At 47.0% G+C, this 25240-nt stretch overlaps 1 protein-coding gene across 1 annotated transcript in view; it reads left to right on the top strand.

The window, feature by feature from the left end:
• Positions 1-262: 262 nt before the first annotated feature.
• LETM1 (leucine zipper and EF-hand containing transmembrane protein 1) overlaps positions 263-25240 on the top strand; it is a 132683-nt gene continuing 107705 nt past the window's right edge. Inside the window, exons 1-4 of the mRNA XM_044275610.1 lie at positions 263-427; positions 9668-9725; positions 11379-11835; positions 24677-24820. Of these exons, the coding sequence (XP_044131545.1) occupies positions 367-427; positions 9668-9725; positions 11379-11835; positions 24677-24820 (720 nt within the window). The 5' untranslated portion in view covers positions 263-366. The remainder of the gene's footprint in view (positions 428-9667; positions 9726-11378; positions 11836-24676; positions 24821-25240) is intronic.

Genomic DNA, 25240 nt, shown 5'->3' with positions numbered 1-25240 from the left:
CGGCGCAGAACAGCGCCGTATGACCTGAAGAAATCCTCTGCAATGTCACAGCTTTTGGCTCTGCCCATAAGCAAAATGGCCGCTCACATGCATTGTGCGCGTTTGCTTCATTCGACCCTTTGCCGATAATGGGAGTGATCACGTGCTCTTGCCTTCAGTGTTCTTGACCAGTAATCCAAAATGGAGGCTCCGGCGAGGCGGTCACGTGTTATTACGTCAAGGCGCAGCTCCGCCTCTTTGCCGGCAGTTGGTTGTGCGCAGGCGCTAGAGGCGTGGATTGTTCTGGCAGCGAGACATGGGGCAGCACTCACCCAGGACTGATCTGTAATTATCACCATCATCCGCCGCTCCGCCCGTCCTGACAACATGGCTGCCCTGCTGGTGAGAGGCTGCCGGCCGAGGTCCTCCTGGGGAGCCGCCACCAGAGGTGAGGAGGAGGCCGGGGAGCCCTCAGTGTCAGCGCACACAGGCCTGGCTGTACCTGTACACACTGCTGCATACACGTACTGTATATACACTGTCCTGTCACATCTCAAGCTATATGTACGTAGTATACAGTCATATGTCACACGTACTGTATATACTGTACATCTCCTGTATGTATACTGTCATACACTGTACACCTCCTGTATGTATACTGTCATACACTGTACACCTGTATATATACTGTCATACACTGTACACCTCCTGTGTATATACTGTCATACACTACACCTGTATATATACTGTCATACACTGTACACCTCCTGTGTATATACTGTCATACACTACACCTGTATATATACTGTCATACACTGTACACCTGTATATATACTGTCATACACTGTCCACCTGCTGTGTGTATACTGTCATACACTGTACACCTCCTGTATGTATACTGTCATACACTGTACACCTCCTGTATGTATACTGTCACACTGTACACCTGCTGTATATATATACTGTCATACACTGTACACCTGCTGTGTGTATACTGTCATACACTGTACACCTGCTGTGTGTATACTGTCATACACTGTACACCTGCTGTGTGTATACTGTCATACACTGTACACCTGCTGTGTGTATACTGTCATACACTGTACACCTGCTGTGTGTATACTGTCATACACTGTACACCTGCTGTGTGTATACTGTCATACACCTGCTGAACACCTGCTGTGTGTATACTGTCATACACTGTCCACCTGCTGTGTGTATACTGTCATACACTGTACCACCTGCTGTGTGTATACTGTCATACACTGTACACCTGCTGTGTGTATACTGTCATACACTGTACACCTGCTGTGTGTATACTGTCATACACTGTCCACCTGCGTGTGTGATACTGTCATACACTGTCCACCTGCTGTGTGTATACTGTCATACACTGTCCACCTGCGGTGTGTATACTGTCATACACTGTCCACCTGCTGTGTGTATACTGTCATACACTGTCCACCTGCTGTGTGTATACTGTCATACACTGTCCACCTGCTGTGTGTATACTGTCATACACTGTCCACCTGCTGTGTGTATACTGTCATACACTGTCCACCTGCTGTGTGTATACTGTCATACACTGTCCACCTGCTGTGTGTATACTGTCATACACTGTCCACCTGCTGTGTGTATACTGTCATACACTGTCCACCTGCTGTGTGTATACTGTCATACACTGTCCACCTGCTGTGTGTATACTGTCATACACTGTCCACTGCTGTGTGTATACTGTCATACACTGTCCACCTGCTGTGTGTATACTGTCATACACTGTCCACCTGCTGTGTGTATACTGTCATACACTGTCCACCTGCTGTGTGTATACTGTCATACACTGTCCACCTGCTGTGTGTATACTGTCATACACTGTCCACCTGCTGTGTGTATACTGTCATACACTGTCCACCTGCTGTGTGTATACTGTCATACACTGTCCACCTGCTGTGTGTATACTGTCATACACTGTCCACCTGCTGTGTGTATACTGTCATACACTGTCCACCTGCTGTGTGTATACTGTCATACACTGTCCACCTGCTGTGTGTATACTGTCATACACTGTCCACCTGCTGTGTGTATACTGTCATACACTGTCCACCTGCTGTGTGTATACTGTCATACACTGTCCACCTGCTGTGTGTATACTGTCATACACTGTCCACCTGCTGTGTGTATACTGTCATACACTGTCCACCTGCTGTGTGTATACTGTCATACACTGTCCACCTGCTGTGTGTATACTGTCATACACTGTCCACCTGCTGTGTGTATACTGTCATACACTGTCCACCTGCTGTGTGTATACTGTCATACACTGTCCACCTGCTGTGTGTATACTGTCATACACTGTCCACCTGCTGTGTGTATACTGTCATACACTGTCCACCTGCTGTGTGTATACTGTCATACACTGTCCACCTGCTGTGTGTATACTGTCATACACTGTCCACCTGCTGTGTGTATACTGTCATACACTGTCCACCTGCTGTGTGTATACTGTCATACACTGTCCCACCTGCTGTGTGTATACTGTCATACACTGTCCACCTGCTGTGTGTATAGCTGCATACACTGTCCACCTGCTGTGTGTATACTGTCCACCTGCTGTGTGTATACGGTCATACACTGTCCACCTGCTGTGTGTATACGGTCATACACTGTCCACCTGCTGTGTGTATACGGTCATACACTGTCCACCGCTGTGTGTATACGGTCATACACTGTCCACCTGCTGTGTGTATACTGTCATACACTGTCCACCTGCTGTGTGTATACTGGTCATACACTGTCCACCTGCTGTGTGTATACTGTCATACACTGTCCACCTGCTGTGTGTATACTGTCATACACTGTCCACCTGCTGTGTGTATACTGTCATACACTGTCCACCTGCTGTGTGTATACTGTCATACACTGTCCACCTGCTGTGTGTATACTGTCATACACTGTCCACCTGCTGTGTGTATACTGTCATACACTGTCCACCTGCTGTGTGTATACTGTCATACACTGTCCACCTGCTGTGTGTATACTGTCATACACTGTCACCTGCCTGTGTGTATACTGTCATACACTGTCCACCTGCTGTGTGTATACTGTCATACACTGTCCACCTGGCCTGTGTGTATAACTGTCATACACTGTCCACCTGCTGTGTGTATACTGTCCATACACTGTCCACCTGCTGTGTGTATACTGTCATACACTGTCCACCTGCTGTGTGTAGACTGTCATACACTGTCCACCTGCTGTGTGTATACGTCATACACTGTCCACCTGCTGTGTGTATACGGTCATACACTGTCCACCTGCTGTGTGTATACTGTCATACACTGTCCACCTGCTGTGTTATACTGTCATACACTGTCACCTGCTGTGTGTATACTGTCATACACTGTCCACCTGCTGTGTGTATACTGTCATACACGTCCACCTGCTGTGTGTATACTGTCATACACTGTCCACCTGCTGTGTGTATACTGTCATACACTGTCCACCTGACTGTTTGGGGGGTGTATACTGGTCATAACACCTGTCCACCTGCTGTGGTGTATACTGTCCAGACACTGTCCACCTGCCTGTGTGTATACTGTCATACACTGTCCCACGCTGCTGTGTGTATACGTCATACACTGTCCACCTGCTGTGTGTATACTGTCATACACTGTCCACCTGCTGTGTGTATACTGTCATACACTGTCCACCTGCTGTGTGTATACTGTCATACACTGTCCACCTGCTGTGTGTATACTGTCATACACTGTCCACCTGCTGTGTGTATACTGTCATACACTGTCCACCTGCTGTGTGTATACTGTCATACACTGTCCACCTGCTGTGTGTATACGGTCATACACTGTCCACCTGCTGTGTGTATACGGTCATACACTGTCCACCTGCTGTGTGTATACGGTCATACACTGTCCACCTGCTGTGTGTATACGGTCATACACTGTCCACCTGCTGTGTGTATACGGTCATACACTGTCCACCTGCTGTGTGTATACGGTCATACACTGTCCACCTGCTGTGTGTATACGGTCATACACTGTCCACCTGCTGTGTGTATACGGTCATACACTGTCCACCTGCTGTGTGTATACCTGTGATATAAACTGTCATACATGATACATTTACCTGTATGGGATACACACGTGTAGATGTATGTATGCACTAGACATACACAGAAGCCTTCCGGTTGCCTGCAGGACACGTACAGGAGCACATTGTCCTCTATATAGAATTTGCTGTGACTGGACCAGTTGTCGGTCTTCGCGCGCGGGCCCTGTGCTCTCGGTCTTCGCGCGCGGGCCCTGTGCTCTCGGTCTTCGCGCGCGGGCCCTGTGCTCTCGGTCTTCGCGCGCGGGCCCTGTGCTCTCGGTCTTCGCGCGCGGGCCCTGTGCTCTCGGTCTTCGCGCGCGGGCCCTGTGCTCTCGGTCTTCGCGCGCGGGGCCCTGTGCTCTCGGTCTTCGCGCGCGGGCCCTGTGCTCTCGGTCTTCGCGCGCGGGCCCTGTGCTCTCGGTCTTCGCGCGCGGGCCCTGTGCTCTCGGTCTTCGCGCGCGGGCCCTGTGCTCTCGGTCTTCGCGCGCGGGCCCTGTGCTCTCGGTCTTCGCGCGCGGGCCCTGTGCTCTCGGTCTTCGCGCGCGGGCCCTGTGCTCTCGGTCTTCGCGCGCGGGCCCTGTGCTCTCGGTCTTCGCGCGCGGGCCCTGTGCTCTCGGTCTTCGCGCGCGGGCCCTGTGCTCTCGGTCTTCGCGCGCGGGCCCTGTGCTCTCGGTCTTCGCGCGCGGGCCCTGTGCTCTCGGTCTTCGCGCGCGGGCCCTGTGCTCTCGGTCTTCGCGCGCGGGCCCTGTGCTCTCGGTCTTCGCGCGCGGGCCCTGTGCTCTCGGTCTTCGCGCGCGGGCCCTGTGCTCTCGGTCTTCGCGCGCAAATTTCTCCAGCACAGTCCACAGTGTGAGTGCACCCTTATAGTCAGTGGGGATCGGTCACATGAGCAGTTTTCCCGCACAGACCAATGGTCCTCCTTTGCAGGATGGAATTGGATGTACGAGGCCTGTGCTTGCATAACCTCCTCACAGTCCCAGACTCCCATACTGGAATTTCTTTTATTTACTGGTGGAAACTGGTTGTGAACTAGCTAGTGTTGGCTTCTATATGATCTATGTAATGCTTCTGGTAACTGGATAAAGATGGCGATGACTGGTGTAAGGTACCAGAACCATGAGAGAGTCCAGCGTGAAAACCAGTTTGTAGCTTATCACTTGTAGGCTGATGGGAAGGTACAGGCCAGAAGCCTGAGTCTGCACCACTGAGACCTGAGACATCCCGATAGCATGTATTCACAATGAAGTGTTATTTGTTTGGGTATGATTCAGACAAAAAAAAAGTGTGTGTATATATACAGTACAGACCAAAAGTTTGGACACACCTTCTCATTCAAAGTTTTCTTTATTTTCATGACTATGAAAATTGTAGATTCACACTGAAGGCATCAAAACTATGAATTAACACATGTGGAATTATATACATAACAAAAAAGTGTGAAACAACTGAAAATATGTCATTTTCTAGGTTCTTCAAAGTAGCCACCTTTTGCTTTGATTACTGCTTTGCACACTCTTGGCATTCTCTTGATGAGCTTCAAGAGGTAGTCACCTGAAATGGTCTTCCAACAGTCTTGAAGGAGTTCCCAGAGATGCTTAGCACTTGTTGGCCCTTTTGCCTTCACTCTGCGGTCCAGCTCACCCCAAACCATCACGATTGGGCTCAGGTCCAGTGACTGTGGAGGCCAGGTCATCTGGCGCAGCACCCCATCACTCTCCTTCATGGTCAAATAGCCCTTACACAGCCTGGAGGTGTGTTTGGGGTCATTGTCCTGTTGAAAAATAAATAATGGTCCAACTAAACGCAAACCGGATGGAATAGCATGCCGCTGCAAGATGCTGTGGTAACCGTGCTGGTTCAGTATGCCTTCAATTTTGAATATATCCCCAACAGTGTCACCAGCAAAGCACCCCCACACCATCACACCTCCTCCTCCATGCTTCACGGTGGGAACCAGGCATGTAGAGTCCATCCGTTCACCTTTTCTGCGTCGCACAAAGACACGGTGGTTGGAACCAAAGATCTCAAATTTGGACTCCTCAGACCAAAGCACAGATTTCCACTGGTCTGATGTCCATTCCTTGGGTTCTTTAGCCCAAACCAGTCTCTTCTGCTTGTTGCCTGTCCTTAGCAGTGGTTTCCTAGCAGATATTCTACCATGAAGGCCTGATTCACACAGTCTCCTCTTAACAGTTGTTCTAGAGATGTGTCTGCTGCTAGAACTCTGTGTGGCATTGACCTGGTCTCTAATCTGAGCTGCTGTTAACCTGCGATTTCTGAGGCTGGTGACTCGGATGAACTTATCCTCTGCAGCAGAGGTGACTCTAGGTCTTCCTTTCCTGGGGCGGTCCGCATGTGAGCCAGTTTCTTTGTAGCGCTTGATGGTTTTTGTGACTGCACTTGGGCACACTTTCAAAGTTTTCCCAATTTTTCGGACTGACTGACCTTCATTTCTTAAAGTAATGATGGCCACTCGTTTTTCTTTACTTAGCTGCCTTTTTCTTGCCATAATACAAATTCTAGCAGTCTATTCAGTAGGACTATCAGCTGTGTATCCACCTGACTTCTCCACAACGCAACTGATGGTCCCAACCCCATTTATAAGGCAAGAAATCCCACTTATTAAACCTGACAGGGCACACCTGAGAAGTGAAAACCATTTCAGGTGACTACCTCTTGAAGCTCATCAAGAGAATGCCAAGAGTGTGCAAAGCAGTAATCAAAGCAAAAGGTGGCTACTTTGAAGAACCTAGAATATGACATATTTTCAGTTGTTTCACACTTGTTTGTTATGTATATAATTCCACATGTGTTAATTCATAGTTTTGATGCCTTCAGTGTGAATCTACAATTTTCATAGTCATGAAAATAAAGAAAACTCTTTGAATGAGAAGGTGTGTCCAAACTTTTGGTCTGTACTATATATATATATATATATACACACACCTCTATTTGAGATTTTAACCCATTCTGCCCCAAATTTATATATATATTTTTTTATAAAAATGTTTCCCCTTTTGAAAGCAATAACAATTTTACTTCGATCAGTTATTTAAATAATTTTTGTGTCTTGTGATTTTGGGGATACATGGGGCTTTGCCATTTTTATTTTAGTATTTTATTTCTTGACTTTTTTTTGTTATCTTTTTCTATTTTCAGCAGAAAGTACAATTACAATTTTCTTTTGAATTGTGCCCCCTTTCTGTTTTTTTTTTTTTACTTGTACTTGAGGCTGACATATTGGCCTGAATTACAGGGGTGTGCAGTCTCCGGACCCTCACTGCTGACCCAGCCTGTGGCAGTAATAAACAGTCTCTCTATGGGGAGCCCGGCTGTCACTGACAACCGGCTTCCTGCTCCCGCACCTGCATGGTCTCTGTGCAACTGCAAAACCCATTTGCATTAAAGTGGTTGTCCCTTGACAGGAGCTTTTAATAGCCTGATTGGCAGGGGGTCCGGACACATTAGAAAACCTGGGCCAGTGTGTCTTCCTCCTATACGGAAAAAAAACCATCCACTAAAAACAGAAAAGTGCAGAAAAACGACCAAAAACCCACATGTGAAAGCATCCTAAGGCCCCGTTCACAGATTCTGCACCAAAAAGCCGCCAGCAGCAGCAGTTTATCTGCCTCCCACTGTTTTCAATGGGAGACGGCATGTAACGTGGCCACGGTTTATAGCAGCTAAACCACAAGGGGGTCTGCAGATTGAAACTGAAAAACTGCACCATGTGAACCAGCCCTAAAGGAGATTTTTTGACTTGCTGGCACTGACCTATTAGATTCTGCCTCTCTCTGAAATGACCTTTAAAAGAGAATGAAGTGAAGATTTGTCCCTTTAACCCTGGGTTCACACCTGAGCGTTTTACAGCGCGTTCAAACGCGCTGTAAACCGCTCAAGACATGAAATCCAATGCTTCCCTATGGGAATGGTTCACACCTGGGCGTTTTACAGCGCGTACGAACGCGCTGTAAAACGCCCGACGCTCAAACAAGTACTTGAGCTTCTTTGGGGCGTTTTGACGCGCAGGACACTGCAGTCAATGACACAAACGCGCGTCAAACGCGCGTTCACTATTACAAAAACGCGCGTCAAAAACGCGCGTTTGACGCGCGTTTGGGAAACGCTCAGGTGTGAACCCAGGGTTAGAGTAAAACGCTAACATTGTAAGAAGTAAATATCCCCAGCACCCGTGGTACTACAAGTACCAGAGAGCCTGGCACGAGCCTAGCTAATCACATGACTAAATCCCTGCTAGTCGCCCGGCGACAGAACATGTGCCACTAACCTGTGACCACCCGGGCTCCCTCACCTTCACACAACTGCCCCGGATAGTGACCGGATACTGCAGCCTATCAGCTCTGTCCATCAAAACGCCTGGCATCCTAAGCCCCGCCCAGCCATCGACGACAGCCTATCGCAATGCAGGAGTGCCAGATTAGCCAATCGGTGAGCAGAATCCAAAGTCTGTCGCCTGCATGTGACCGGACACCCGATTGGAGGATAAGGTTTTGTTGCTATGGGTGTGTGAAGCGCAATGTTTGCTCGACCTGGAGTAGCAAGATGGCCGCGACTGAAAAAGCATGTGGTGGTCGGAGGCTTTGCCTTCAACGTGTTGGAAAAAACAAGACGCGGGAACCCAAGCCATGCGGATCTTCACCCAGCAGACGTCTGCAGCGTGCGTCTGAGCAGCGGAGGGTCTACAAAGTCTTGTCTCGCGTTGGCGACCATTTTGGAGTCCTGACTGTCCTCAGTGGAGCTCAGAGTCTAAGGCAGGCATCCTCAAACTGCGGCCCTCCAGCTGTTGCAAAACTACAACTCCTAGCATGCCCAAACAGCCTACAGGTATCAGTCTACAGCAGGGCATTGTGGGGGTTGTAGTTTTACAACAGCTGGAGGGCCGCAGGTTGGTCATCCCTGGTCTAAGGTCTCTATCAGTATGTGGAGTGTGGGAGGAAACCCAGGCAAACACGGGGAGGACCTACAAACTCCATGCAGATGTGGTCACCGGAGGGAAAGGGTCATGGGCGCCCGTTGATGCGTCTGGAGAGTGAAGGCTCGCCCGCCGGGTCTGATTCCCCCCAGAGAACAGATACTACAGCACAGATTGCTGGCAGTGATGGAGATCTTATTGACTCTGGCACGCACTGGAGATGGCTGGCGTCTCCTATCCTGAAGTCGCTCCAGTCTGCCCATTACTGCCGTTATATATAGTACTCATTTCACCTCGTTTAGGTCTTACGGGTTGTCATGTGACTTTAGTGTTTGGTGCTTCTGCCCAGATGGGTCATAGCGATACACGGTTTTCCTATGACGCGTCCTCTACAGGGATGGTGGGGACCTACTTCACTATATCCCATGCTTTGATGTGTGCTATGCTTGGTAGTGTGGCATTCACTAGCGCTGAGCTGCAGTACCTGACATAGCCCATGGAAAAGAGGGGCGCTTTTCCTATTTAAAAAAAAGAAAAAGAAAAAAAAAGTTTAGTTGTTGTTTTTTTTTGTGTAATCTCATACAATCCTTTTAACCCCGCTGCTGACCCATTTGTAGTGATCATTGATTGCCTTGTTTTTTCTTACAGGTCTTTTCCCGGATCGGGGTTGTCTCGGTTGCCATTCGTTACGGTTGATAAATGTTAGGTAAGAGTATATTGTCTACTCTCCCACAGATTTACCGTTCTGGTTATCTCAAGGTAAAAAAATATAAACTCCTTTGCGCCCCCCCCAGACTTAACTGTGGGTCCCAGGTGCAGGAGCTGAGCTCGCTCCATACTTGGCGGGTGCCGACTGTATAGGACAGCCGACACCCAACCACAGTGACCGAGATCTGAGAAAACACGAGTAAGTGAACGTGATAAAAACGCACGCAGGACTTAACAGGCAGTGCGCAGAAATGAAAACTGGCCTGGTCACGAAGGGTTAAACATGTTGTGACGAGCTTTAGGGTACTTTGACACTTGCGGCAGAAGATTACGGCAGGCAGTTCCGTCGCCGGAACTGCCTGCCAGATCCAGCAATCCGGACGCAAACTGATGGCATTTGTCAGACGGATCAGGATGCGGATCTGTCTGACAAATGCATTGCAATAGCGGATCCGTTTTTCCGGTGTCATCCTGATCCGGTATAATTTTTTTTGATCCGTTTTGCTGGAACACTTAATGCCGGATCCGGCACTAATACATTTCAATGGAAATGAATGCCGGATCCGACATTCCGGCAAGTGTTCAGTATTTTTGGCCGGAGAGAAAACTGCAGCAGGCAGCGGTATTTTCTCCGTCCAAAAAATGTAAGAGGGACTGAACTGATGCATCCTGAACGGATTGCTCTCCATACAGAATGCATTAGGATAAAACTGATCAGTTTTTTTTTTCCGGTATTGAGCTCCTGTGACGGAACTGAATACAGGAAAACAAAAACGCTAGTGTGAAAGAACCCTAAATGTGTCATTAGACATTTGTCAAACCTCAGCCAAAGCCGCCTATTAGGCCTCATACACACGACCAGCCGTGTACATCCCGTGTTTGCCCCTTCCGCGCATCCTGCCCTACGTTAGAAATAGCGGACAAGAATAGGACAGGTTCTGTTTTTTTGCGGGGCCTTGAAAACCCAGGGTCCTCCAGCCACCACCTTCTCTGCTTCGGTGTAGGTGTTGTCACTGAGGTGGGACCCACACCTATCAGAGAATGGGGGCATATCCTAGCGATATGCCCCCATTGTCTCAGATGGGAATACACCTTTAGCTATGACTTGGGCACAGGGGATTCTGAGCTTTGTCTTCTACTCTAATATACTGAAAATGAAATGTGAGCAGCAGTTCATGTCCTGCTTTCCTCCACAGAGTAGTACTCCCATCATGCCCATACATCTGTTTAAAGGGGTTATCTCATGAATCATTTTCATGCAAAAATGTGTAATATCAAAGTATTTTTACACTGTGGCCAGCATAATAAATATTTTACTTGCGTATGCTCCCCTTCGGAGAGGCTGGAGCTGGGCTCTGGACAGAATAAGTCTCCTTCTTCCTCTGGCAGCTGTATAGACCCTTCTTACTTCCAGGAGTCCTCTGTTCTACTGCAGAGGCTCCAGTCCTTCTCTGACTAGCAGGGCAGAAAGCTGTCCGGCTGCCCTCTAGTGAGCAAAGGATCACTATGGCTGTGGGGGGTGACTGAGCATGCGTGTCCACCAACAGCCAGCTCATTAGGTGGACGTGCTATTTGCTGTGCACTATGAATGCCACGTGATGCCATAATATTTGTACCTTGCATTACATCTCCATCTTTCTTTTGCCGCCAGGACTTGGCACTTTCGCAGCAGCACTGCCGCCTCTCCAGTTTACATTTCACTAAGAGACGGGAATAGCGGGTTCTCATGGACTAATGGACCTGAAAGAACCTATTTTGGAGTCCACAATTCAGCGCCAGCATGGAGAGGAGCGGCCGGCAGTCTGGGACCCCACTACTCGTCCGTCCGAGGGTTGCACTCTTCAAGGCCCCTATTTGACGACTCTGTGGTCGAAAAATCACTGAAGTCTTTGAAGGACAAAAATAAAAAGCTGGAAGAAGGCGGCCCCGTGTACAGTCCCAACACGGAGGTGGCGCCCGTCAAGAGGTCCATAAGACAGTGGGTTGTAGATGAGCTAAAGCACTATTATCATGGCTTCCGCCTTCTCTGGATCGACACCAAAATTGCAGCCAGAATGTTGTGGACCATCCTCAATGGGAATACTTTATCCAGACGGGAGAGGAGACAGGTAAGAAGGAAGGGCCGGGAGGTTCTGGACTCTGCATCCTGCTTTCCCAAGGCTCTGAATGGCAGATATGCCTAACTGTGCAGCCAGAGAACACGGGGAGCGGTAATGGCAGCCATATTGGATCTGGTAAATGTTCGTATTTGCAGTGCAGCTCCATTAGTCATTAGCATTTGCAACAAGTGGGACAGGGTCAGTAGTCTGGGACGCTGGTGCAAATACAGTAGCTTCTGCAGTGAGCGGGTTGCTGCAAGGCGTCCAGCTACAGTGACACAGTAATTATCCAGCGTGCGCTGGTCAGATTATAGGCTCTTTACATCAAGTGCATTTCCACCCAGTTTCCACATTATCCATCGTTCGTCTCCGAAATAGGCGCCGCTGATCACTCGTCTATAGTAAAAGAGGACTTGTCCGCACTCTCTGGTTCAGTAAATACTTTAATTTCATCCAGGAAATAACCGTTCTGGAGCATCTTCTGTTAGTGCTCTGCATTATGTTGTCCCTCTGTTATTCCTCCTGGTTATTTATGAAAACATTGACACTGGGTGTTACCATTTAGTCTTGCACAGGGCCTTGTCCGTACACAGTCAGCACTGGCTTTCGGAAGTCTTCAGATCCTTTCCCTTTTTTTTTATTTATTTTTTTACATGTTGCAATCTTGTGCTAAAATAAAAATATTAAAATTTGGGGACATTCTGCCGTTGTTCTCTGCAGATCCTCTTAAGCTCTGTCAGGTTCGATGGGGACCTTCGGTGGAAAGTCATTTTCAGGTTTCTCCAGAGATGTTTGATTGGATTCAAATCAGGGCTGTGTCTGGGTCCCTCAAGGACATTCACAGAGTTGTCCCTAAGCCGCTCCTGTGTTGTCTTGGCTGTGTGCTTAAGGTCATTGTCTTGTTGGAAGGTGAACCTTCGGCCCAGTCTGAGGTTCAGAGCGCTCTTGATCAGGTTTTTATTAAAAATATGTCTGCTTTTTGTGCCATTCAGCTTTCCCTCGACCCTCACCAGTCTGCCTGTCCTAGCCGCTGAAAAAAAAAAAACACAGTATGATGCTGCCACCACCATGCTTCACTGTAGTAATAGTACTGGGCAGGTCATGAGCAGTCTCTTGTTTCCTTCAGACATGTTCCTTAGAACCGAGGCCAAAAAGTTAAATCTTGGTTTCCTCAGACTAGAGAATCTTGTTTCTCACAGTCTGAGAATCCTTTAGGTGATTTTATTTATTGTTTTGCAAACTTTTTTTATAAGGGGAGGCTTCTTTTTGGTCGCTCTGCCATAAAGGGCAGATTGCTGGAATTCTACAGAGATGGTGGACCTTCTGAAACTTTCCCTTATCTGCACACAGGATCTTTGAAGGTCAGCTAGACTGACCATTGGGTTCTTGGTCACCTCTCTTACCAAGGCCGATTTAGTTTGAGGTGTCCAGCTCTAGGAAGAGTCCTGGTTGTTCCAAACTTCTTCCATTTACAAATTATGGAGGCCACTGTGCTCTTGGGAATTTTCAGTGCATCAGAAATTTCTTGTCCCCTTCTCCAGATCTGTGCCTCCACAGAATCCTGTCTCTGAGCTCTACAGGCAGTTATTTCCTCCTCTTAGCTTGGTTTTTGCTCTGATGTGCATTGTCAGCTGGGAGACCTTATATAGACAGGGCTGTATGTTTCCAAATCATGTCCAATCAACTGAATGTCCCACAGGAGGTAATTCCATTTAAGGTGTAGAAACATCTTAAAGATGATGAAGAGAAGTAGGAGGTCCCCAGTGCTAAGGGTCGACGATCACGAGAACCCCCCCCTGCAGCTCCCTTAAAAAAAGAACTGGGCGGTCATTCACACATGTGCGTGGTCGGAATGGAGGTAGGTGAACGCTGTACACGGCTATCTCCAGAACTCCCATAGAAATAAATAGAGCAGCTGCTCGCATGTGCAACCAGGCTCACTGTTCAGGGGAGCTGCAGAGGGTACGGGGCCCCCGTTCTTGTGATCAGTGGGGGTCCCAACTTTAACCAACCGGAATACTCCTTTAAATCCATGGGAAATTTTAGTTTGAACTTTTTTAATAAATTTGCAAACATTTTTAAAATTGTGTTTTTTTTTCTTTTATTAAAGAGTGCAAATTCATGGGGAAACATGATTTTTTTTATTTTTATTTTAGCATAAGGCCGCAACATAACAAACTGAAAAGGTGAGAGGGTGCGAAGACTTTCCCAATGCACCGTATAAGAAACCACGCTCCAGAATTTTCATTTCATGGGGAATGCAGTTCTTTAGTAACAGATTTCAGGAGAGGTGACAGGTCCTCTTTAAATCCCCCATCCCTATTCCTTGTTCCTCTCGCAGCAGACTTTTGGGGGAGATATTTGTCACAGAATAGTATGAGGCCACCGTTAGGGGAATGCTTCATTTACATGCAGCAATCGAGTACCCAGTTGTCAGGAAGGACCTGTTCCTTTCCGGCAGTCGCCTTCTTGTCAGTGGAGGTGAAGATCTGCATTTGGATTAGGGCTGAAACGATTACTTGATTGAATTGAGTAATTTCACACAAAAAAAAATCATCGAGGATTAATTTGTGTCATGTGACCATGGAGCGGGATTGAAGCGCTTGCTATTACTTACCGCTCCGTGGTCACCCGCCGGCCCGTACCGCGCTGCAGTGGATCCTGACACATGGTCTGGTCATAGTGCACGTAAGCATCCATCCAGGATCCAGTGCAGCGCGCGGAGAAGAGGAAAGAGCTGTCGAGCGGCTACAGGAAAGGTAAGTATTTTATTTCACTGGCACTGGGGACATGGCACTGAAGGGGGACAGCCGGCAATGGATGGCATAGAGGGGCTGATGGCACTGGGGGACATGGAGGGGCTGATCTGATGGCACTGGGGGGACATGGAGGGGCTGATCTGATGGCACTGGGGGGACTATGGAGGGGCTGATCTGATGGCACTGGGGGGATATGGAGGGGCTGATCTGATGGCACTGGGGGGACATGGAGGGGCTGATCTCATGGCACTGGGGGGACATGGAGGGGCTGATCTGATGGCACTGGGGGGACATGGAGGGGCTGATCTGATGGCACTGGGGGGACATGGAGGGGCTGATCTGATGGCACTGGGGGGACATGGAGGGGCTGATCTGATGGCACTGGGGGAGTGGGTGACAGGGCATTGGATGGCATGGAGGGGCTGATGGCACTGGGGCAGTGCAGCTGAAGGCACTGGGGGAACGGAGCTGATGGCACTGGGGGAACTGATGCACTTGGGCTGATCGCACAGGGTGGAACGAAGGGTGTTTTGGACTGATGGCAGGGGCTATGATGAGTTTTTATAAAGGAAAACAGTATATTTATTTATTTTTTCTTATTAGATTACTCGATTAATCGTAAAAAAAATTCAATAGAATACTCGATTACTGAAATAATAGTTTACTGCAGCCCTAATTTGGATGCAGTGATCTCCTCCACAGTATGAGGATGAGAGATGTCTACTGCTGTCGCCCGTCCCCATACAGAGTCCTTGTTCCTGGGCAGCAGATTGAGATATCGGCACCAACAATCATTTCACCCGATGAAAGAATTTTGACGCATGATCTGTGGCACCTTCAGACAGGCCAATTATTGATCGTCATCCCTGATAATTGGTCAGTGCAAACCCCTTTTAAAGAGGTACTCTAAACTACAAAACATGTCCTCAAATGCCTGGGCCCCTCATATAGATTATACTTACCCGCTCTCCGACACCTGCGTTGCTCCTGATCCCCGCACAGCCGCCGCTGCATCTCCCCGTTGCTTGCCTCAAAACATGCAGTGATGGGGGCATCAGCCAATAGCTGGTCGTGACGGGGACGAGCCTCCCTAGAATTAACTTTTTGTTTTGATCTCGGGTAATTCTAGGGAGGCTCGTCCCCATCGCGGCCTTCTATTGGCTGCTCCCACCATCGCCGGATGTTTAGATCCGAGCAACGGGAAGATGTAGCGGTTGCTGTGTGGGGGTCAGGAGGGACGCAGGTGCCGGGGAACAGGGTAAGTACAATCTATAGGGGGGGCCTGGACATTTGGGGGGCATATTTTATAGTTTGGATAACCCCTTTAAGGGATGTGTAGGTCTGGGCTGGCCTGAGGATGTATAGTTCCTAGGTTTGCTGTACCGTTGGTGTATCTATGTGCTGTTCTTTCCATTAACATGTCTGAACATGGGCTGCCGAGTCGCACCCAGACATATTTCACTAATTGTTCTCGGCAATTAGCAGGACGGGCTGCCAGGCTACCGTCATGCCAACTCTGACGTCTGGGAGTAATCTACAGTGTTCTGCTGTCTGGCGTATCAGATTAATGCTACCTAATGGGCCGTGCACCCACATACTGCTCTGTCAGGCCTTTACTCCTCCTAATACAAGTGCTCCCACCAGGTACAGTGTTAATCGGCACCTGGACGGCCATTGTAAGTTGTAAATATTGTAACTGGAAAGCAGAACTGTATGAGGAGCGAACAATCTGCTCCGCAGCCCTGAAATGTCACTCTAAAATAAGAAGAAATGATGATTAAAGGGGCTATTCGAATTTTATTTCTTAAAACTCATCTTGCCCCCTGTGATGTGTTTTGCAAGTATAGCCTTATGTCAGGGGTGCACAACCTGTGGGCCGCCTGCGGCCCCCACAGCCAAGGTTTGCGGCCCCCATCCTCCTGCACAGAAACACAGCTGATAGTGCGATTTGCTGTGCTTCTGCCCTGAGCGTCGCACCACAGAGCATTACAGGTCCTGCGCCCGCACTGTAGCAGGAGCAGGACGGGTCCTCAGCTGTCAATGACATAACGAGACCCGAGGAGAAGGCAGAAGCAGTTTATCAGCGCTTCTGCCTTCTCCTCAGATAGGTGAGCGGCGCGCTGTGCAGTGTGGACCCGGCTTGGGACAGAGGAGCGCAGAGCTGTAGGATCAGGAGACCCTGCTCAGCTCTGCCTTGTATAATGCCCCCACAGCAGGCTGGTTTCCCCTGTAACTGGGGCTACTTTGGATGCCCCAGTTACAGTGGAAATAGTGCAGAAAAATCTCCTATTGTCTTTCAGTGACCTCTTGGGGACAATTATGTGGGAAAAATATATTAAAATAAGTTAAAAAATTATTTAAAAAAATAAATAAAAATAAAATATAATAAAACACAAATGAAAAAATGTAAATAGAAAATTAAAAATAAAATGCAAAAATAAAAAAGGTAAATTGCTAAATATAAGAGTGTTCACTGTCCCCCAAAAGACTTTTTATATTGATAGAAAATTATTTAAAAAACAATAAAATACAAATAAAAGGGAAAAAAAAGTGCAAAATAGTGTTCATTGTACCCCAACAGTCTTTTTATGACCACTTTTATAAAAAAAAGTAATAAACCAATTCTAAAAAAATTATAGAATAAAATATTAATAAAATACAAATAAAAAGAAAAAAGTAAAAAATTAACAAAGTGTCAGTGTCCCCCAAAGGTCTTTTTATTACCTCTTGGGGGATTAATTTTGTAGCAGAAATATATTAAAAAATCTAAAATAATAAAATACATAAAAGAAAAAACACCCACACCAACCAAAACGGTCACCATTATCGCCTCATACGCGTGAAACCATACATATTATATAACGAAATGACTGACACAAAATGGGGAACTAATTCTAATAATTTATTTTGGTGTCAGTTTGCATATTTAAAGAATAAGGAGCTATAGTTTGAAAAAAAAAATAATACTCTTAAAATAAAGTTTTGTACAGTTTTTCGCCCAAATAAGGGTACTTTCACACTAGCGTTTTTCTTTTCTGGCATAGAGTTCCGTCCTAGGGGATCTATACTGGAAAAGAGCTGGTCAGGCATATCCCCATGCATTCTGAATGGAGAGTAATCCGTTCAGTTTGCATCAGGATGTCTTCAGTTCAGTCATTTTGACTGATCAGGCAAAAGAGAAAACCGTAGCATGCTACGGTTTTATCTCCGGCGAAAAGAACTGAAGACTTGCCTGAATGCCGGATCTGTCCTTCCGGCCTGCACATGCACAGACTGGTAAAAATGTGAAAAAAAATACAAGACTGATCAGTCTGTCCGCATGACAAGCGGAGAGACTGATCCGTTCTTGCAATGCATTTGTGAGACGGATCCGCATCCGGATCCGTCTTACAAATGCTTTCATTCACATCCAATTCAGCGGATCCGGCAGGCAGTTCCGACGACGAAACTGCCCGCCGGATCACACTGCCGCAAGTGTTAAAGTAGCCTTAAACTAAAAAATAAATTATAAGGCCCTATGTCTCAAGTAAAAAATTATTTTGGTAGTCCCAAAATATAAAACCTAAAAAAGCTCCAAACGTTTGTCTGTTCAGGCCTGGCTATTAAAGTGTTAACCTATAAGCACTTTCCCCACTAGTAAGTGCTTACTGGTTATTACATGGCGCCTGTAACTGGGGGGCAGGAGGAGGTAATAACCAATGAGCGCCAGCCTCTGCAGTGAAGGATTTATGTATAGGAGGCAGGATGGAAGGAAATGTCGCCACGTTTCCGGGTTTTTCCTGTAAAAATGATTTTTTAACAAGTTCCTGCAGCATGGCCCCTGAATCCGGAGATTCATACTTACCTGCTCCATGCCGCCCTGATCCTTTGCGCTGCCTTCATCTTCCGGTCCCCGCGCTGTTTTCACCTGGCAGTGCATGACCATGGTCACATACACCGCTCCAGCCAATGACTGGCTTCAGCAGTGACATGCTGCTTGTGGCCACATCACCGCTGAAGCCAGAGGTGTATGTGACCATGGTCATGCACTGCCAGGTGAAAATAGCGTGGGGACCAGAAGATGGGGGCAGTGCCTGGGCCATGTGACCGGTGAACGTGACGTCACGGTCCTAGGTAGAGACCGCATCACTCACGGACTCTTCAAATCGCCGATCAGCAGGGCTGCCGGGAGTCGAACCCCCACGATCAGATATTGATGACCTTTTCTGAGGATAGGTCATCAGTATTAAACTATTATTAACTAATATGATAAAGCACGTCCTTGCATATAAAGGAGCGGTAAATGGCCTTCAGCGTTGAGGACTGGAGGGTCTTCAGGGTCCTGTACAGTACACACAGGGACAGATAATCCAGTTATATTTAGACTGGACAGTGCACCGAATTTATCACCGTGACTCATGCCGGAAGATATATTTGGTGCACTGAGCTGCTAGACGCTCTTGTCTAACTTTACACCATATATTGTTTGGCCTAATTGTGGCCCACGCTGTCTCATAAACTGGTGACAGAGACCCTGTGCAAATCGTGGGTCACCTTCTTAATTTTAACCATTTGTTTTAGTAAAATCTGAATTGAGCAGCTGTAGTGCAAGCCGAGTGCTGGAGTCAACGCAAGCTTCTGGCTCTAATCATCCCTCTGGCCCTGATTAAGGCTAGGTCTACACGACGACATTTGTCGCGCGACATTTTGTTGTGTAGACCTAGCCTTACAGCTCCTTCCCTGTAGCAGTCAGCAGCAGGGGAGATCTGAGCTCGAGCGCTGGACTCCGGCACTCAGAATGCACTAGATCGGCTCAGTACTGATTTAAGCAAAACATCTAGGTCACTCCAGGTAAGTAACCCAACTTTTTGCTTAGGGTCTTTGTCACAAGGTTATGCTGCCCCCAGATAGGACATAAAATTGTTTGCTGATTCCCTTTGAGCCCCCACCTTTTCTTCAAAGCAACATCCTCTTATCTCGTTTGGTGCAAACTATGTCTAAAACGCATAAGTGTGGTGCAAGGCATATATGGCAATTTTTTGGGTGCAAATTGAGCTACAACTAGTAATGTGTAATGCAGGTGCCCGCACCTTGTGTCCCAAGCAGCAGCTCCTCCTGGCACAGGAAAAGATCAGTATAGAACATGTAGTACCGTATTATAGGTGCTACTAGACGACCAATCGGGGCTTGCGTTGCAGTAATACAAGGAGTTGGTGTTAAAGAATACATCCAGTTTTGTATCTGAAAGGAACCTAGTATATCAAGCTCCTTTGTGTAAAATCAAGTTTCTAATCTAGAATGAAAAAAACAAACAAACGTAATATTAAACTATTACATTTATTCACATAGATTAGGAAAATAATTGAATTACTGCAGCCCTTTACTTTCTCCCTGCTGGTGTATAACTAGAGTGGAAGAGATCGGAGGCTTACAGACAGATTTGCTCTGCTGGTGTGCAGTAGATCCACATGAGGATTACCACCATTGTTATTCATTGGGGCTAATCTGAGGCGCTTCCTCTTGAAATAATCAGCATGGCAGATGTATTCCATGGAGGCCATAAAAATACACCTGGATCTGATGCATGTGAACAAGGCTGCAGAAAAACCATTCACATGAATTGGATGCAGATGGTCTTTGCATTTGATTTAGAATTCAGTCTGGGCTCTGCATGGAAATTTGTTTCCTCTGGAAGTTGAGATTACAAGCTGTAGAGAGGTTGCTAGCCAATGAAGTCCTGTGATTACAGCAGCCTTGGCACAGATTCAGGCAGGACTATAATATTAGAGGATCCTTCAGGCTGGCCAGTGAGCAAGGAGCTCGCTGGAATAAGTTTGGTCCGCTCTAAACTGACTTGGGTTTGTGTAGATTCAACACAACCACCCCTTTAATACCTGGATTGGAGGTAGTGGGGAGGGAGGCCTTGCTGGTATAGGGCTGACAATGGCTCTTCCCTGGGATACCAATAGCTGCTCATCCGTATAGTTGGCTGCTCTTTTGCTGCTCCTTATCTCACACCATGCTTGATTAAGTAGTGCCAGGCAGTGATGTGTTACCAGCGGCCGTAGTGGATCGGGGACCTTTTCAAGAGCCATTTTTAAGTAATTAATTATTCTTGGTTTAGTCTGTACAGTAAAGGAGCCTACTCATGAACCCCTCCTATCAGCACGGAGAGCCGCCCCGGGCAGACCTAACCCTTCCATGCTATATGTGGATGGCAATTCACTGATACTGTGGTTTGGGGGCAAGGTGACGCAGCCCGATATTTAGATCCAAAATGCGTAGTACATTGCTGTAGAATTCTGCAGAAAGAATTGACACGCTGAATTTTGAAATCCGCACGGAATGAAAAAGCAGAACGTATATGATTTGTGAAATCTCGTTCACTATGCTGGTACTGTATTACGCTGCGCTTTTTCCACACAAGTATCCATGTGTAATCCACGTCGTGTGCAGGTAGCTTACCGTATATACCTGTGGGAATAAAGGCAATAAACGCATCTTGCGATTTAAAAAAACAAAAAATAATTGCTGTTGACAGAAAACACAGTAAAGGAAAAGGTCACAAAAAACCCTCATGGTATTTATTAATCCCAATGGAGCTGGCGTTTTTGCATTAAAAAATGCAACAACAAAAAAAGGCGGCATTTATCACGAGCTGCGCTCCACAATTCTGAAAGTCTCAAAATTGGGAAAAACGCTTTGAGATTTCAAGTCACAAAATTTGGTGTAGAACGTGGGAAACATCTCGAGCCAGATGAGTGCAACATTTGATAAACTTTGTGCAAATGACAGCACTGCAGACCCCTGCTATTTTCCACCTTGTGCGACCACTACGACTAGATCAGAGGACTTAGGCTACTTTCACACTAGCGTTCGGCTGTCCGCTTGTGAGTTCCGTTTGAAGGGGCTCACGAGCGGACCCGAACGCTTCCGTCCAGCCCTGATGCAGTCTGAATGGATGCGGATCCGCTCAGACTGCATCAGTCTGGCGGCGTTCAGCCTCCGCTCCGCTCGCCTCCGCACGGACAGGCGGACAGCTGAACGCTGCTTGCAGCGTTCGGGTGTCCGCCTGGCCGTGCGGAGGCGTGCGGATCTGTCCAGACTTACAATGTAAGTCAATGGGGACGGATCCGTTTGAGGATGACACAATATGGCTCAATCTTCAAGCGGATCCGTCCCCCATTGACTTTCAATGTAAAGTCTGGACGGATCCGCTCAGGCTAATTTCACACTTAGCTTTTTTTTTTGACAATATAATGCAGACGGATCCGTTCTGAACGGAGCCACCGTCTGCATTATTATGATCGGATCCGTTCAGAACGGATCCGATCGAACGCTAGTGTGAAAGTAGCCTTATACAGCCCCCTCCACCTCTGTACATGATCACACCCGTCAGGGCCTCCTACACTATGGAGAGGCCTCCAGAGCGGCCAGGCTACATGTGATTTCTGTATGGCAGTGATGTCAGCAGGACCTGAATGTGTAGGTCTTTGGTGGAAGTTTCACAGAAAAAAATAAAGCGCAGGTGGCAGCTTTAGTGTCCTGTAAGGGTATATTCATACACGGCAGATTATTATTTTTTTTGACGATAATTCGATATTTCTGTGCCTCTCGCTTATAGGGATCAGGACTCTATTTGCTTGCTGCGTCAGTAGCCCCGTTCAGATGTATAGAACTGATTTTCAGTTGCACACATTTCTGCAAAAAATGTACCTCGTGTGTATAAAAACTAAAGTTGTTCAGCTGTTTCTTAAAGAGGACCTGTCCCCGCTCCTGACATGTCTGTTTTAATAGCTTCATGCATCCCCCATGGAGCATCTATTCTTATGACTCTATGTTGTGCCGTTGCTTTATTATTCCTGCTGGAAGTTATGAATGAATTACTAGCAGTCTGCAGTAAGGGGACAGAGGGGAGCTTACAACAGGGATGTCAGGAAGGGTGACAGGTCCTCTTTAATTCCATCTGATCTGTTTGTGGGAAAGCTGGGTGACAGTTTGTTAGTTTGGCTGCCATAGCAGCTCCTGCTTAGGTTATTATTAGTTTAGATTATTCTCACTCATTCATAATCGCCTGGAAGACCTTATAGAGAGAGAGAGAAAAAAAAAGCTGTATAGATGTGAATGAAGCACTTGGGGTGAGATAGAACACTCACTATAAGCTGCTGAATCTGCAGGATCATGTCTGTTGCATCTGATCTCTCTCTACTTCCTCCTCCCTCCCCTCTCCATAGACTTCTATGTGATGATTTAATCTGAATCCTCAGCGAACAGGTAGCTCGTCTTGGTTTTAACAAGGATTTATTACAGAAGACAGATAGAAAGTTAGTTTAGGAAAGAGGGGGCAGCTGATAACTGGAGAAGACATTTTTCTCTGATAAGGTTATATTACAAACTTTCTGATATGCGCCTGTACTATTCATTTATATAAAGTGATGCCTTTAAAGGTATTATGTCACCATGCATATTTCCTTTTTTCTAATTTTTATTTTTATTTTAGTACTGCAAATTCTATTTCCTATACGTGATTATGGGGGCAGCCATCTTGTGTGAGCTGCCATTACCAGCTTTTAGACCTATGCTTTACAGCGGCAACATGTGCAGGCGTGCTCTGTGATATGTTTACATGTCATTGTGCAGGGACGGAGAAGAGGTTAACTGTGACCATCGCCTATTGTGAATAGTGGATCCTGTAATATATAATTACCGGTCCTTATAATCCTCCCTGTGATGATTATGGGATGACTGCTGAGAAGTGATCTCCACAGAAAAGGAAGTGCTATCCTTTTTTTTTTAATTAATAGTATTGTGAGGCTGAATAATCAGTGTGAAAAGTGCCAAAATGTAGATTTTTTTTTATATTTTTTTTTTTTATATACTGACATATAAAAATAAGCACCCGGACATTCTAAATAAAATATTTTTTACTTACATATTTATTTATTTTTTAAGCCATGGGTAATTTTCTGAAGACACTTTCCCTTTAAGGAAGAACAAATGGTAGGCTAGTGAGTGAGGTAAAAGTACCTAAAATTTCATGACCACCTTTATTGAAACTTAAAGGGGTTGTCCATTGATTGTCTTTGGCTATCAGCCTATGGCGCAAGATATTGCAGCTTTGTCCCATTCTGCAGTCCCCTGCATCACCACTGCTAAGTGGAAGAAACAGGCAGGCTGCTTGTTGTCGCAGTGGACCCTCCAACCGGCTGATCAATGGAGGTCCCAACCTATCAGTATCCTGACCCTGTCGCACCTTATACAGATATATCAGTCTCTGGCGGGTACTCAGTTCCGCTTGGCATCTGATATATTCATCTCTGGGATTGTTTGTGCTGCTCGGTGTACAGAAGGAATCCTTAGATGCCTCGGTCAATAGCCTTTTACTGCAGCATCTAGAGGGAAGCGGCTCCTTCTGTCAGCCAGTTGGCACCCCACAACATGATTGCAGGGTGCCAGTGAGCTGCCGTGGCTGGGGGTCTGACATGGTCAGGCCTTTGGTCTTGCACTGTGTAACACATGGCCATCCGTAGTTCTCTCTGGTCCTTTCTATGGAAGGAGGACCCTTGTCCTGAAGATGGGGACCACCGTAAACATCTAAAGTGGGTATACCTCTTTAAAGAAAGCGAAACTCTTCAATAGTTAATATGGGTTACAGTTTCCTGTGAATTTACTGCATCAGAGTCATATTGGGGTTTTGCCATCACATACAATGGGGGCATATCACTAGGATATGCCCCCATTGTCTGATAGGAGCGGGTCTCACCTCTGGGACCCGCACCTACAAAGAAAACGGAGCTGGGAAATTAATGGAGGACGCATTAATTTCACTTGGGCCGCCGAAAACAAATGGGAGCAGGGACCGCGCGTGCAGCGCTTGGTGGTGGATGGACCCTGGGGTCCTCCAGCTACAGCTCTCCCCGCTTCATTCTTGTAGGTGTGGGTCCCAGAGGTGGAACCCACACTTATCAGACAATGGGGGCATATCTTAGCGATATGTCCCCATTGTATGTGATGGGAATACCCCTATTACTGCAGCATCTAGAGGGAAGTATATTGTTTGCGGCTTCATGTCGGCGATCATACAAGTCATTATCTGTGCTTGTCTCTTGCAGTTCCTGAGGATATGCGCTGATCTCTTCCGACTGGTCCCCTTCCTCGTCTTCATCATTGTCCCGTTCATGGAGTTCCTTCTCCCAGTTGTGTTGAAGCTATTTCCAAATATGCTGCCTTCCACCTTCGAGACCACTTCAAAGAAGGTGAAAATAAGAACTGGAGGACTTTTTGCGGCGGAGGGTGCACCTCGCCATCTTCTGTAGTCAAAGTCACCAAACCACAGTTGGCTTGACCAGTTGTCTCCCATTAGAGCCCTAAGCTACAGGAAGCTGCAGAGCATTCACTGTACACAATCGCATCCTTTTAATGGGGGTCTGGCGGTTTTTCTTTCCGAGAGTCAGCTGGCAGTTCTGCACCATTTGGGGTCCATTCGCATGTCCGCAATTCTGTTCCGCATTTTGAGGAACAGAAATACGGACCCATTTATTTCTATGGGGCCGCACAATGTGCTGCCCGGATCCGGAATTGCGGATCCGCACTTCCGGGTCCACAATTACATTCCCGAAAAAAATAGAACATGTCCTATTCTTGTCTGCAATTGCCGACAAGATTAGGCATTTTCT

This window comes from Bufo gargarizans, chromosome 1 (assembly GCF_014858855.1).
Source record: "Bufo gargarizans isolate SCDJY-AF-19 chromosome 1, ASM1485885v1, whole genome shotgun sequence".
NCBI lineage: Eukaryota > Metazoa > Chordata > Amphibia > Anura > Bufonidae > Bufo > Bufo gargarizans.
This window is presented reverse-complemented; position numbering and strand designations above follow the sequence as displayed.